Source organism: Protomyctophum bolini (genome assembly GCF_963924005.1).
Source record: "Protomyctophum bolini genome assembly, chromosome: 22".
In the NCBI taxonomy this organism is placed as follows: Eukaryota; Metazoa; Chordata; class Actinopteri; order Myctophiformes; family Myctophidae; genus Protomyctophum; species Protomyctophum bolini.
Window position 1 is genome coordinate 10,882,756 of NC_137883.1, and position 16,062 is coordinate 10,898,817.

Here is a 16,062-nt window from a genome sequence, read left to right on the forward strand (position 1 = left end):
GGGGGTGTATTATGGGCTTTGCGCATGGTTGAAATTGTGATACTGAAGGCATCCATACTAGGCCCCCTCCTGTTTTTTCTCTCTACACCAAATATTTTTGCCAGATAAAGACAATCTCTAAACTCACGTAGCTCAACGTACAGTAGTAGCATGTGAGTGAATTTTGCCTCATGACATTTCAAGTACACTAGGATGTGGTTAACACCATCGGGGGCCCCATGACGTATAAATCACCGTCAAGTTCAAGTGCACATGTGCCCGAGACGGAGATTGATAATCTCCGTCAAATTAGTGCTATGAAAACTGATCGCATCGCTCTACAGCCTAGAGGCGCTTGCTGACGATGGGCACATTATGTTAATTGATTAAATAGGCCCAGGCCCTGAAGGTGTTAAAGAATGTCTTGATGCTGTCTTGAACACTTTATAATGCCAATTAGTGACAACTTCTATAACATCATGAACAGAATGTACATTCTTTCCACTATACCACCAAACTCACACAGTGGCGCTGTGGGAACATAAAAAGTGCGGGACATTAATTATTGGGGGGGAGGTGTCATGACTCATGACGCCCATTGTTGTGTATTAACCCGTCTGACACCCTGATCGAGTTGAGACTACTGCAGTTACACATTGACTATTGCGTAGCAAAATTGAAACGGTGCTTCAAAAATAAAAATAAATTGACCAGGCATCCCCCAATAGTGCAGGGACATTCAGACCCAAATGACCCCCCCCCCCCCCCCTCCGGTGCCTATGATTGCACACCTTTCCTAATATTTAGAAATTGCACACCTTTCCTAATATTTAGAAAGTGGTAATTAGCTCGTCATTTCATTTCACGTCATAATCGGTGTTCATGGTCACTTACTTAAGGGACTTGCGAGTCACGTTCTGCTTCTGGTCTCCTAAAGCAGTGGTTCTCAAACCTTTTAATTTCAAGGACCCATTTGGGTCCATTTGGAACCCCCTCAAGGAACCCTGGCCTAAGGGACCCTGTACTGGACCCACGTGACACGTCTCAGTCTTCAGTAAGGAAGCTCAACCAAACAAAAATTAACTACAGTACATGTACTGTATCAGTGAGACTGCATGTGTGTGACTTTGCATTTTAGTAAGGGTGATGTTTTTTCATCTCTCTCTCACTCTCTCTCTCTCTCTCTCACACACACACACACACACACACACACACACACACACACACACACACACACACACACACACACACACACACACACAGTTAACCCCACCACAATTCCTCTCTCCAAAAACATAGAAACGCTCTGGACCACAATATTGTTTTGGGCCTGGGGTGGGGGGGGCTTGAGAGCATCCTGGTTGAAAGAGCATAGCAGCTGTAAAGTTGTTTGATGGCCCTAATGGGCTGAAATAAGAGACCAGTGAAGTGTAGCTGGGAGGCATGTGGAGTGCAGCCTGCTAGAAGAGGAGCACACGCGGTGTGTGTGTGTGCGTGCGTGTGTGCGTGCGATGTAATATAGGCATAATGTCTAGCCGTGGGGAATGTTCAAGCTGTGGTTGTGTCTGTTTTTGTTTATAGATTGCCGTCTTTGTCACCTCTAAAGGCCACATACTGTAACTATTACTATTGTTTTGAATGTCACGATTATTTATATTTATATAACAGACGTGCTTCAAAATGATGTTATTGGAGTACCATCAAAGTGTCTCTGAGCTGTGATTGGTGTAATGGCATCCGCTAAACTCTGATTGGTGTAGCAGCGTCAGCTGAGCTTTGTAGTTTGCTGCGATTGGTCTAGTAACGGGCGCAAATTAGTTGTTTGTTGTTTGGCAGACTATTGCAATGGACCCTTCGCTAAACCCCACCCTAAAAGCGATTGTCCAATGCCAATCCAAATAGTTTAGGAACCGTTGCTATGGTGGCATATGGTTTGGCAAGCTTCTGTCACCTCATAGCTGTCAATTCTATTTTGCATGGCTGTGTTGTTGAACACATACACAGCTTACACCAGGAGTTCTCAACTCGTGGGTCGTGACCCCTCGGGGGGTCGCCAAATTATTTTGGGGGGTCCCCAAATATATAAAATAAAATGTCTGCAACTGAATGGCTGGAAAGTGGAAATGAAGAGTTTACATATAGTACACATAGTAGCATAGCATAGTTGCATACACCTTCCCTAATGATTATATCTGGTTTCAGTATTTATTTATGTTGTATTGTCTCTATTATTAAGGTTATTGTAGCAGTCAATTTATATTGGGGGTCGGGAGGTGGCGGGGGTCCCGAGACATTGCCAAACCAAAAACGTTGAGAACCCCTGGCTTACACGACTCGCCCACCAAGGTGACAATAATATCAGTAAGACACCTAGTCATCTGCCTAGTTGACAGCAGACTGCTGGGCGAGCACTGGCCCTTTGGCATGGGGGGTCAGATTAACATATGGAATGAATTCTGTACTGGCCATTTATGGAGTGTCTTGAGTGTACAGAGTTTGATGTGGTCAGATCAACACATGGAATGTCAGAACAGGTCAGCTCCATATATGGAGATTTAAGGGTAGAGCGAGGTCGCGTGCACGCATCCGCCTAGCTGACAGCAGACTGCTGGGCGAGCGCTGGCGCTTTGGCATGGGGGTCAGATCAACATATGGAATGTCTAAGGGTGGCAGCCAGGGCAGTGTCTTGAGTGTACAGGGTTTGATGAGGGCCCAGTTAGGGCCAGGCCTTAATTTTCTGGCCTGATGAGAACTCTAGTGTGGCAGTGGGGGCAGTGTCTTGAGTGTACAGGGTTTGATGAGGGCCCTGGTAGGGCCAGGCCTTAATTTTCGGGCCTGTTGAACTGTTGTTTTCGGCGGCTGGTATCAGTCAAAAGGGAGACATCGAAGAGGAAGGATGACCATATATGGTCATGCATGGGGTGACCAACCAACCAACTGACTGACGGGAAATGCACAATTTCAAAAGTAAATGCGACCTGTGGTCGCAACTAATCACTGTAGTCTTACCATGCATTACATGAAAACTCCTGTCTGACGTTAAAGTTGATTGAGTGGATACTTTTTTTTTTTTGAGTGGAACATTTCCCCGTATTTCTAGTTTTAATGGAAATAATGTCATGCACATTTTTCCAGTGCATGGCCTACTGCAGGCCTTGTTGACTAGATTTAGAAAACATTTTGAAGATCCTGCTACTAACATGATTGATTATTTATATGGAGAAATCCCATCATTTAGCATGTATCTAGTATAGCGGCAGAGTGGAGTGGGTAGGGCATGTGGACAATTCAGAAATTTTACAAAACAGTCTTTGTTTTTAGTTTTTTAGTTTTTTTTTTACTTTTATATGAATCATGCAGCATTATGTTATAGGTCTATGCTCTTAGCTCAGAGCTAAAGCTTTTTTTAACCATTGTTTGGGTGACGTAAGTGGTTGTCATGAAACAGTGTTCGCAACAATACAACTTGTTTATGAAATGCTGTTTATGGTTCGCCTGTCCAATCATTTCTCCACAAGTCTGCCACAACAATGCAGACTGTGTAAATCAACACAACAAGACACCCAACATTAACTCAAAAGTGTAAAACGGAGAAATCACAGTAATTAACTCTAATCCCCGACCATCCCTCCATTCAGTTCTTATACTCTGGTTTCTTCCTTTCAGCAGAATGTGTTCCTGCGGCGGGGGACCGCTCGAGGGGACGGGACGTTGCCCTCGGGGACCCGTCGCACCGGAGGAGGATCGGTGGGCCGCGGGGACGTGTTCGTGGTGGACGAGGACACCGACCTGCTGGACCCGACCCTCCACAGCGGCGGGGGGCACGTCCCGCCGATGTGGAAGCCCCCCCGGCAGGGAAACCAGGAGGATAAGACCGAGTCCTCCTCCAAACACCTGGAGGAGAACATCACCACGGACAAGTCCAAGGCCGAGTCAGGAGGAAGGGCTGTGCCCATGTTCCCCGGGAAACCGTCCGATGGCATCATCGATTTGGATTCGAGGGCCGCACCCAAAAAGCCCCCGGCGAGGCGTCCCGTTCCTCACGTCCCCACGGACCCTGAGCACCCGGACGCTAACGAACTGGAAGAGGATGAACGGGTGAGGATATCGTCACGTGACTCTTATGTCCTCACCTCTGGTCGTCATGACACGAATGGGGACAGGACGACACAAAGCACCGACGGGCCTCATCGCGGAAACACGGTGACGGTTGTATCCAGGGAAGGAGACCTGGTCCTTGGCTCGGATGGAAATACATACCGGATCCAGACTGGACCCCCGGGACGAATGGGGCCCCCGGGGAAGGAAGTGAGTATAGTCATACACCCTTTGTGTTGTACAGTCCAGGGGTTCCCAAACTGTGGCGCGTGCACCCCTTGTGGTGCGCGAACGCCCTCTAGGGGGTGTGTGGCATGAGAAGGGAAATGGCAGTTTTATGGTGTTATTTAGCACAAATGGAAAAATCTGGTAAACCACTGTTGTAAGGAGATGAATAGAGCACCTGCGGGGGTATATACAGCAGCTGCATGTCTTTCAGTGCAGTGACATTCTGTGATTATTTGCCTAATTTCCAACCAAATGCAACGAGATTTAGTGTTGGGGGTGCATCAGCTAAGTCAGGAGGAGGTACTGTAACAGGGGGAGCACGGCCAAAAAGGTTTGGGGACCGCTGTAATGTACACTAATGTCCCTGTATGAGAATTTTGCTATTTGTACAGTTAGACAGTGTAAAATATATATACTGTGTATATATATATATATATATATATAAAATGACCTCTTCAGTTGAACTTAATAGTAATAACTAGATAACGTGACCCTCTGGGCACAGGTCTCCACCAGTGTGAAAAGGTTGCCATTTGCCTTGGATGGCAATTGGATTATTTGAGGCATTATGTTCCCAAAATGTGTTTGCAAAAATTCACCTGTTGGTGGCACTATAACAGGCCAATGTGAAAAGGGTGGGATATATTCCTCAGCCTCAACAGTAGGAATGTCTGTGAGAGATTTCACGTAAATTGCATTGCGTTCATGATTTGAGGCTTTTTGTTCAAAACCGGCCAATCCTGCAAACTTTGAAAGCCAATTAGGATGGAATATGAAATATCGGACAGATCTGTCTTGAACACATGACTATAGAGATGGTGTGTGTAACGATTTGCGGGATTTTTGGACACACACACACACACACACACACACACACACACACACAGTCGGACGGACTCACACACACACACGTACGAAGTGCAAAACATACTCTCTCCCCATGCCTTCGGCCTGGTGGAGACAATAATAAAGTTGACAATAGGAAATATACAGAATATGAACATGAAGTATATGATATTTACAATTTAGGCATTTAGCAGATGCTCTTAATCAAGAGCGATTTACAGTAAATAAGAATAACACATGGTAATACACTATCAAATACTGTACATACATAAATGTTTTTTATCTGTATTATACAATGCATGGTAAATTGTACACATAGATGCACTTTATTACACTTTAACATCCAGTGCTAATGATGTAGCATGCTGAACAGAAATATTTCATCACTGGAAAGAATCACATGTCTAATATTTATTCTTGGTCAACTTAGCTGTTAAATTGTTTTCGAATGTTGGATGAGTTAGAAAAAGGACATACAGTATGAACGAAGAAAAGTGAACAAAGTGAAAGAGACTACAAATGCTGGTCTCAATCAATTGCGGTATGAATGTAATGAACAAAGTTCATGCTGTGCTCTGCAAGCATGTGTTGGTGGTGCACATGTCTTTGATGTAACGCTCGGAACAGACACTGACATAAGTGTCGACGCCGTTTGTCCCAGCATTAGTCACTATAGGAGGACAATCATGACTTATCACTTCCAGACCTAGACGATTGGTGCAACAGAGGATCGTCCATTTACAGCATCCAATCAGAGTGCCGTTATACCTGCATCCAGGAGGCGTGGTCAATGCTGCTCAACCCCGCAGGGGAAGACGGAACAAGGCACAGATTGCACATCTGGTACCGTCTGGACCAGTGCAGTGGAGTCGGGGAGCTATAAAACCCTGGGATCACTCACCGCCATTACTGTGATGGATCCCGGCTGCAGGGAACATGAAGGAGGCATGCTATGAATCAGAGCTTGCACTGTAGTGTGGAGAACTGAGAGAATTATCTGTCTCCGTCTGCTTCTTCTGCTGCTGTCAACCCTAGTGGATGATGCTTAATATGGGATACAGTAGGTGAGCAGAGGGCTGTCTAAAGTCTCTAGGAATGATGCAGAACAGGTGGCATTCCAGGAATTTTCATCTTTCAGTGGCGTGCAAATCCTGTGTAGCGTTTTACATACTATTGTATGCACTGCAGATAGTTATGTTAAGAAAAACATATCACGAAATTGTGACAATGTCTCCCTCCTCGCTCAATCTCTCTCTTCTCTCTCTCTCTCTCTCTCTCTCAAACACACACGCGCGCATGTGCGTATGTACATGCGTGTATGTGCATGCATGCACACACACACACAAAACGCAGTTTTGACAATAACATGCATAGCGACGTGGGTATCCTGCACGTGTTCTCACCGGTTGACATTTATGAGGTTTGTGGTGTTACCAGGTACCACACAGAGCCATGAGCGAGGCAACACGAGTGGGTTAAATGCATGGCCATAACATAGTTCTCCTTTGGCTGGGGAAAAGCTTGTTATGTTTTATTGTCGACTAAACTTGTGAGGAGAATAAGTGAATAGTTTTGGCTTTCCACTGACAGCAGGCTTGGAGTCAATGAGGCCCACAGAAGCCCGCAAAGCTAGGGGGGGTTTATGGGGGTCAGCTGCTCTGACTGGCTGTTTTCAGGGAGACGGTTTTGGTCTTTAGAAAGGTGTGACCTTTTTAAGTGGGGGACAAAAAAGGAAGTGCTTTATTGAATTATGGGTGTGTTACAGTGTTTGGTGGGTTCTTGGTCTTAGACGTTTGGTTTTTTGTCATTGCAGTTATGATACACATATTCTATTATTGTATTTATATTTTCAGCATTGCAGTTGCTTTTCTTTGTCCCATGTATTCCTACAAGTTGTCTAATTCACCATTTTTAATTTGTAATGCCTTTTACAGGGTTGTGTGGGTGACCCTGGCTGGACTGGGTTTAAAGGTGATAAGGTGAGCAGACCTTCGTAACAGTTTTCGATAGCTTTAGTGGTTTCTGTAGTTTATGACCAAACGGCATACAATAATGTGTTGGGTTAGTCCATTTGACCCTCTCTAGAGCTTGAATGAGCCACTGTAAAGTTTTGATTCTGAAACAAGAGTGTATGTATACCTTGTTTTACAACTCACCTTTACCTTTAGAGATTAATTTATTCACAGTCATAAACTCCTGTCCATCCATCCCTATGTGCATCTGGTTTTTAGGCTGTAGTTCAGTGATATGTACATGAAATCAGTTCTTCGCTGATGAAGTTGAAACTTCAAAACGTCTGCTTGACAACACTGCAAATATTTAGTGCTGGAAGGTGATCATATTTTGGTGTAAAAACGTTTTTTTTTATTTTTTTATTAAAATATTAAAGCAATTGCAGTAACGGGGGTCTCCCTCGCTCTTTACTAGTAAACTGAAAATAATTCAGGTCGGCAAATCCTATCCAGTCAGTAGAGAGAACTTCCCGAAGATATATGACAATGATCCAGTTCCTATTTGCTAATTTCTTTATTTTATCACTTCCAATCTCACCTGTTTATTCTGTATCCTATACGAGTTTTCAAAACTAATAAATGATCACAAACAGGACATTCATTACATTGTATTTTCCCCGATTTTCATTTCACTTTTATAGGCTACTATACATTTTATGAGTTCTTCCTCCCTACAGTATATGAAAATGTATTTTCGTAGAGCTGAAAAGACGGGAAGACCCCTTTTTGTGAACAAACACTTAGTGATGTTTACTGTGGGAATATTGAACTATTTAACACCAAATATTGATCCATTTGTGTCTCTGAGAGTGTTGTTTGTGAATGATCGATCTGTTTACATTTCTCTCAAAATGAACACTCAGGGTTTGATTTGATTTTTATTAAGGATCCCCATTATCTGGTGCCATAGCAACCAGCTAGTCTTCCTTGGGGTCCACATAAGAATAAACATTACAGTAGACATACAATTACAAATACACATTTGTTAAAAAGTCAGTATTCAACTTACATTAGTTCGGATAACATTTTTTGTTGCTAAGATTACAAGTGAGCGTGAAAACAAAAAAAACACTGTATCAAATGGAATTTTAGATGCTTTTTAAACGTTAATTTACTGTAAATGCAACAGAGGTTTTGACAGTGGAGTCATGTTGTCTGTGTGTGTATACGACCTTTCCTCTTCACCTTGTGCAGGGCAAGACTGGGCCAGAGGGGCGTCCTGGACGAAGGGGTGGACAAGGGCCTCCAGGACTGCCAGGTTTACCTACACTCTACCTGTGGAAAAATACTGCAGAGGAGTGGGCTGCCTTCCAGGTAAGATGATAATCCTATACCGCAACACCCTTGCTAATGTAATTTAAAGGGGATGTCAGTGATTTCAGTCAAAAACCCTTAGGTTTCGTTTTTGCCTTGGGACACAAGCTTTCATCCAATCAGGATAGAGAACAAAAACGAAACCTAAGGTTTTTTGACCCCCAGGGGTTAACTGGGGACAGGGAGGAACTCCTTATAGTCAGCACACTCTATAGTAGAGAGGATTATCACAACAAAACAAAAAAATAAGTGATATTTGAATTAAGTGAAATCACTGACTCTACCTTTAAGAATGGAGGTTTTTAGGTCCGGAGTTAAATTATAAGGATTTTACTTTGTAATGCGCTCACACACTTAATCTGCCCATCTTGATTTTGCCATCCCATTTCAGTAAAAATCACGAGTTTTGTCCAACTTTTGAGCACCTAGTTTGAACCCTGTATGAACTAGTATGAACTCTCGATGTAGGTACTTACAGGCTGAGCAGTTCTAGCTTGTATGGTGCCCTAGGCCAGGGGTTCCCAAACTGTGGCGCGCGAACGGAACGCCCTCTAGGGGGTGCGTGACATGAAAAGGGTAATGGCAGTTTTATGGTGTGATTTAGCACAAACAATCATATTAAAAAAAGTTATCATTGTCGGCCAAATGCAACGAGACTTGGTGTTGGGGGGTGCATCAGCTAGGTCAGGAGGAGGTAACAGGGGGTGCACGGCCAAAAAGGTTTGGGGACCGCTTCCCTAGGCGAACCCCCCATCTCTTTAGTGCCCAGCCTCCCATCTCTCTCTCTCTCTCACACACACACACACACACACACACACACACACACACACACACACACTGTATTCTATGATCTAGAATGATCGTTTAATACAGTTCACAACACCAATTCATGTAGGATTGGTTTCCTAGTGATAATTTTAGAATACAGCTGGATATTGTTGTATGTATTCTATTCCATACACAGCCATGTGCACCATGTGCACTTTTCATGGTGGGAATCGTCTCGGCAGCATTCTAAATGTTAGCGTGTGATGCCGCATCAATCACAATGCACCTGTTAATGTGTGTGTCCCACATATGTTAATGTGTGTGTTATGCGTTCATTCACTGAAGGAAGTTTACATGTGTCTAGTGACGCTATCTTCACTCCATTACATAGACTGCGTCCCATCCCAAAGAGAACAAATATACAAGCGTCGCAAATGGAATGTGTGCATACCTTGGGGATTTGTTTGTTTTGTCAAGCAAGCAACACCGTTGCACGATGGAGTAAAAATGACGCTGAACTTTACAGCAAACGCAATCATTTGGTTGGGAATGTGCAAGGAAACATCTGTGAAATAAACGGAAGACATACATTTTAATCACGATCTTCGCGTCCAAAAATGATACGCAGTGTTTTTGCCTGGAGGGAGTGGAGGCGGGCCACCGTGACTCCGTGCAAGACACCTGACTTCTTGTTTTGAGGGCAAACATATTTCCCCCCCCACTACTTCGGCTTCATCCTAGGGGAAACACTGACACTATGGGTTTAAGAGGTTAATATACAGACACTTGGATGAAGTGTCTGTCTGAAATGACATCTCAACCTCCAGACAAGATGGCAACATCTTATCTGTGCATCAGGTGTAACATTTGTACACAGGCGCCGCCAACCACCCTGGCTTTATGGGAATTCTTCCACTACGACGTGATAAAACAAAATGGAACGCTTTTGAATGTCATACCGGGCAGTTAAAATTCAAAGCCCCCAACCCTGGACCAGGTGATTTCTCCTTTATCATCTGCTACCCCTTCCATAACTCATGCTACAGACATGCTTGCTGTGCCATCAAATATAACCCACATATACTGTACATACAGTACATCGAAGCCCCCCCACACACACACACACACCAATGTTGAATGTTTGACCCCACACCAGTGGTGCGTGTGAGCCCGTGCTCTTCTCTCATCTGTTTAATAGCTTTACTACTATGGTCACATCTGTGGGCTGTATAGTAAAGCCACCACTATATCAGCATGATGGAAAACGGCATCTACATTATTGAATAAAGATGCTGCAGAGGGGGGGGGGGGGGGGAAGAAAAGAAAGCATTGATAAGATGTTGTCTTTTTGCTTCTTTTCATGACGTGCAATTTGTTATGTTGTATTCTTTGAGGGGGAGTCCCCAGCTAAATACATGATTGATAGGAACCAAATGTGACCGGGTCTGGCAAATAGGCCCTCATCTCGACCAGAGTAATTTTCCAGTTTTTTACAGATTATTAAAGTACAGAATGTAAGCTTTCATATGATTAATCATTCAATGAAATTGGAAAATATTTGAAGGAGATAATATATAACCATTTTAAAATGATTGTGCCGTTTTACCCAAAGCTGAGAAAATCCCTTTGTTCACAACATTTCAACACCTAGAGCGTGGTGTGTCAATGGCAGGGACAATAGGTACTTAACTCCACCCACAATGACCACCTTAACCACCCCCACGTTTTAGCTGTCAACAGTGCAACACTAGAAACCGTAGATCAGACAGACCTGCTTTTAATTGCAAAATGTACAGTATAGTAAAACAGTAGAATCATTATTATGTAACAATTAACCCAGTATTTTTTTATTGAAGTGACACAATCACTGAATCAAAAATAATGACTGTGAATCTTAGACTAATTACCAATCATTATACAGTGTAGATTTGGGCCCCAGAGATGAGAAATCCTATCAAATAGGGGTCTGTGGCCGAATGGATATCAAACTAGCGACCTTGAAATGAAAAAGTTTGAGAGTCACCGTATGGTACAGTAACCATAACTGTACAGTAACTATTGAAGATCAATGGTAACAAACACACAGATATGTATTAGTATGTTTTAGCTCATGAGACATATAGAGATACTGTGTAACGATTTGCGGGATTTTCGGTGGTTAGACTGGCACATTCGCCAATACCAATATGATCCGATATGACAAATAAGGGCCGATACGATACTTTTCAGATACCGATACAGTATCGGAACATCATTGGAAAACATATATAGAACCTTTATTTAAGTATCTGACATGAATTATGGCTTTGCATAATATGGATATGGATCTGCATCATTCTAGGATGTCTTTAAATGTAACTTTCACTTTCCTCTGCAACTTCATTTGATGCATTATTCTGTTATTATCCTCTGCAGCAAACCAATTTCTACCAGTTGATGCATGCGGGATGGCCTGTAAGTATGCTGTGACTACCTATACGTAGGCTAGCCTGTGGTTGTTGGAGTTAGTTGTTGCGTAACTTGTTTATGATGCAAGTCCCTGTTTAGCTGACACCAAGTATCTCCTCCCTGAGCTTTCAGAGCAAAGAGGGCCTTGAAGGACCCCCCGGGGAGATTGGAAAGCCAGGCATACAGGTGAGACAATGTTTTGAATAAATCATTTGAGATGAAACGCATTATTATGACAGTGGCTCAATGGATAACTTTAATCAATATGCAAAAGTTCAGTGAAAATAGGCAAACATTTCATTTGGCAAAAATAGCCCATCTACAAGATCACAAATCATCACATTGCATTGCGCTGTGAGCTTGTAGATCAGTTCTTTTCAGCAATGAGATTTGGTGTGGAGGGAAAAAAGGAGGGGACCAAGTATAGACCCCAGTTATACCCCGATCAACAAAGTATAGCAGCAGTATACTGTAAGTGAGATATTTTGTGTTAAATAGCTTTATATTCTGGTAGGAATTATTGCTACAGTATACAGTGTTACCCTGTACCACTTTACAATTTAGAATTTTGGCATTTAGCAGACTGATTTATTCCAGAGAGAGAGAGATTTGCAGTAAGCAAGAACAATACAAGGTAACATCAAATACATAGAAATACATCAAATACATAAATAGTCATCAAGAATCATAAGCAAGCTAAGAACCGGATATCTGTACAATACTCTACTATCACTAACATGCTTACTGTCCCTGTGTAAAAAATAAACCTTTGACATTTGAATCAGATTTGTATTCATGCTTTTCTAATCCAGGGACCGCCAGGTGAAGCTGGGGACCGTGGACGACCAGGGATGGCGGGGGAGATGGTAAGCAAAATGCCATTAATTCAGACCATCCAACATGCTAGAACATCCTGCTTAAAACAAACTATAAACACCACATAGCGGTTTGTATTCCCTCGTCGTGAGATTCCCTCAAGGCGATATTGCGTTCACGAGAATGGGACGGATATTAGATCACAGTGACCTTGATCTTTGACCTACTGGGGCCCAGAAAAGGGCGATACGAGGATTATCCCACCGGGAAGATGTATCGCCTCTTATATCCTACTCTTCCCCACTAGCAGGTGCAGCCTCCATCCATAGAAGTGTGTGCAAGTGACATATATTCCTCCTCGCCCGGCTTCCCTCCCTCGACATTAACCAATTGTGTTTGTATAGACGCTTGTACACACGTACAGATGAACGGACGTATGGACGTGAAAACATAATCGTTCCGCTTGCTGTCCACCAGCAAGGCCAGACATTCTTGTTATCATACATAATTATTTACTAGTCGGACTGTAAGCCAGTACTGAAAACAAATCCAAGCTGTTGTTGCCCTTAAAACTATGTGAATATGAATCTAGAGTTGGTCTCTCCATCTAAGCATAGCATAGCATGTGAAGAAGAGGGAGTGTGGTTAAGATGCAAATCCCCAGTATGACGTAACCATCCTCATAATGAGAGACAAAAGTATTTTTATGGATAAATTAAGAGGTTCCATATTTTTTTATCAGAATTTGATCAGACTGGGTCAGAAATGACCCAGATTTTACTGTTTCATAACATTGTTTAATAGGCATCACATTCGCTCAGTGAGACATTGCTTTTTCTCTCCCATGGCCTCAACTTCTAATGAAAAATCTGCGGGCTAAAGAATTCTAGCAGCTTGAAAAATTGGAGATATTTGGCATTATCTGAGTGTCACATGTCTCTCTTAACCGCTCATCTGTCTCTGAATTCACGGAATGTCTGCATTTGTATCCGTCTGTCTTGTTTGTCTGCACTTTACATATCTCGAGAACCTTCAGAATGATCAACTTCAAATGTGGTGTGTATTGCTGAGGACCCAAGGGAGGGCGGCGAAGGTCGTCGTGCCAAGTATGAAGTCGGTCGAATCAGTGGTTGTCCAAAAATATCTATAAATCTATAAAAGTAATTGAATTGTTGTTTTTGGCAGAAAATTTAGATTTTATTTTTAGTCATAGTCTCTTCAATAGTTTTCATTCTGTTTCAGTCACATTTTAGTCACCTGGAATGTTGTGTGTTAGTCTAGTTTTAGTCTACTAAATATCATAAGATTTTAGTCGACTAAAATGTATTTTGGTGGGCCTTGATTCCGTCGTTTTTACACTTGCTGAAAATAGCGGATCTACAAGCTCACAACGCGTCGCGTTGAGCTTGTAGATCTATTTTCAACATGTAACAAAGTGTAAAATGACTTATACTGGATCTCTTGTCCACTAGTTCCTTCCTAACATTTTAGTCTGGTTTTTATTTGTTGACGAAATTGTCAGTATATTTAGTCTTAGTTTTAGTCATCATAGCTTAGTTTTCATTTGGTTTCCATTTAGTTTTTCGTCTGAAAAAAGGTAGTCAACGAACATTTTTCATCTTAGTTTTAGTCGACGAAATCAACACTGCATTATTGATTCTTTTACTTGTACTGCTTGTAGACCTGCAGTGAGACGCCCTGAGGGCGAGGTCGTGTGCATGCATCCTCCTGGGTGACGGCAGACGCTAGACTGCTGGGCGAGTGCTGGCTCTTTGGCATGGGGTGGTCAGATCAACATAATGGAATTAATTCTGTACTGTCTTGAGTGTACAGGTTTTGATGAGGTCAGATCAACATATGGAATGCTAGAACAGGAAGGACGGGTGGGGAGGTTAGCTCCATATATGGATATCTAAGGGTTTGAGGTTTGAGGTCAGATGCAGAGTTGCTGGCCAGCTCCATATATGCAGATCTAGGTGATGATCCAGTGTTCTGTGACTTGATGTCATGAGGTGCCGCGTGACCATACAGTATATGGAGCCTTGGAGGTGTGATGTCATGAGGCGTGACCATATATGAAGGTGTGATGTGACACAGTCGCAATAAGCTATTTTCAGCACACGACGACAGCAATGTGCAACTGCAGAAACATACATGGCTTTGTCTATGGTAGACCTCAACTGAACTGTGCAATATGCCATGGTGTTGCTCAATGCTCACGACATAATGGAGGAGAGACAACTTCACTTCAAAGCCTTGTTTTTATGTGTGGTTTAAGAAACTTTTCCCCTTCGAAAATAGCTAGTCAGTCAAGTGTGCTTGTGTGTTGACTCCATACATGTCATGCATTTATTTTTATTTATTTTAGTTTGTCTACAATCGGGGTATGTGTGCGTGAGTGCGTGCGTGCGTCTGTGTGTGCGTGCGTGAGTGTGGGGAATATAATCGTGTGTAGTCTGAAACCTGTTCCAGAAACCACTCGTCAAACTACGCATCTACATGTTTAATACCGTCTATTTAACTACAGGCCAACATCTTCATGTGTAGTAGTAGTACTGCATCCATCAAAAGCTGTCCACACTCCACAGCCAAGATCTGGCAGGTGGTTTAATTCAGTCTGGTTCCGTACATGTTTTCCACCTGTCTTCAGTCAGAGGAATTGAAACAATAAAATAAATCTAACGTGTGGACAATATGCTGCTAGCCGAAGGCCATTTGACAAATTGCTACTAAATGTTATTACTGGAATAGCCTTTCGCAACTTCCAGTACCTTTTATCAGAATCACTGCCAGTGTAGACATATATAATGCTGTGTAATTTCACCTAAAGTAAATCCGTTGGATTTGCTGCAACCTCTCTCCACCATTAATATCCTCATAAATCTTGCTATTATTTCTTTCTTGACAATTATTGGCCGACTAGCCTGCAAGTGAAATGATAAGTAGGGATCCCCATGGGTACTTGAAGATAGCCCCCAAACACTGGGTCGGGACCCAATTTGGTTTCCTACACCATTTTTCAATTATTATTTCAAAGAATTATATATATTTTTTTAATCTTTAAGAAATCCCATGAATTGGCTCAAGATTCCACCGAAGTGAATAATGCGGCACTCCAAAGTAAAGGATGCAAGACTGGCTCAGATACACATTCCTAATGATTGAGAATGTGTCTTTTTCAAATCTACTCTGAGGAAGGCTGAGGCTGAAACGCGTTGAGCGTTCTCAATTAAAAAAAAGGGTATCTGATTCTGAGCTAGTCTTGCATCCTCTACTTTGAAGTGTTGCTTTTTCCACTTGAGTGCCGGTGGTATGTTGAAACTAGTTATAATAACTGAGCACCCGCTGCCTAAACAAAGATGGCATCCAGAGGAAGCGAGCGGTTCGCACCTGCCTTTTAGCCTATTATATTTTGCGGCTATTAGAAAATAGGGGGTGACTGGGGGTCCCTGGCACGGAAAGGGGGGTCAGTGTGGCCAATTACATTTTGGGGTCCTTGAAGGGAAAAGGTTGAATGAATAAATGAATTAATAACTACTCACAACATACAGTA

At 42.7% G+C, this 16,062-nt stretch overlaps 1 protein-coding gene across 3 annotated transcripts in view; it reads left to right on the top strand.

Annotated features, from left to right (window-relative positions):
* LOC308309931 (uncharacterized protein) overlaps positions 1-16,062 on the top strand; it is a 157,073-nt gene that overhangs the window by 69,381 nt on the left and 71,630 nt on the right. For 2 of the 3 annotated variants that reach the window (XM_080755912.1, XM_080755914.1), the window contains 6 exons: positions 3,646-4,287; positions 7,086-7,130; positions 8,358-8,477; positions 11,661-11,699; positions 11,826-11,879; positions 12,506-12,559. In XM_080755912.1, the coding sequence (XP_080612038.1) occupies positions 3,646-4,287; positions 7,086-7,130; positions 8,358-8,477; positions 11,661-11,699; positions 11,826-11,879; positions 12,506-12,559 (954 nt within the window). The remainder of the gene's footprint in view (positions 1-3,645; positions 4,288-7,085; positions 7,131-8,357; positions 8,478-11,660; positions 11,700-11,825; positions 11,880-12,505; positions 12,560-16,062) is intronic. The other variant, XM_080755913.1, reaches the window with a different exon arrangement.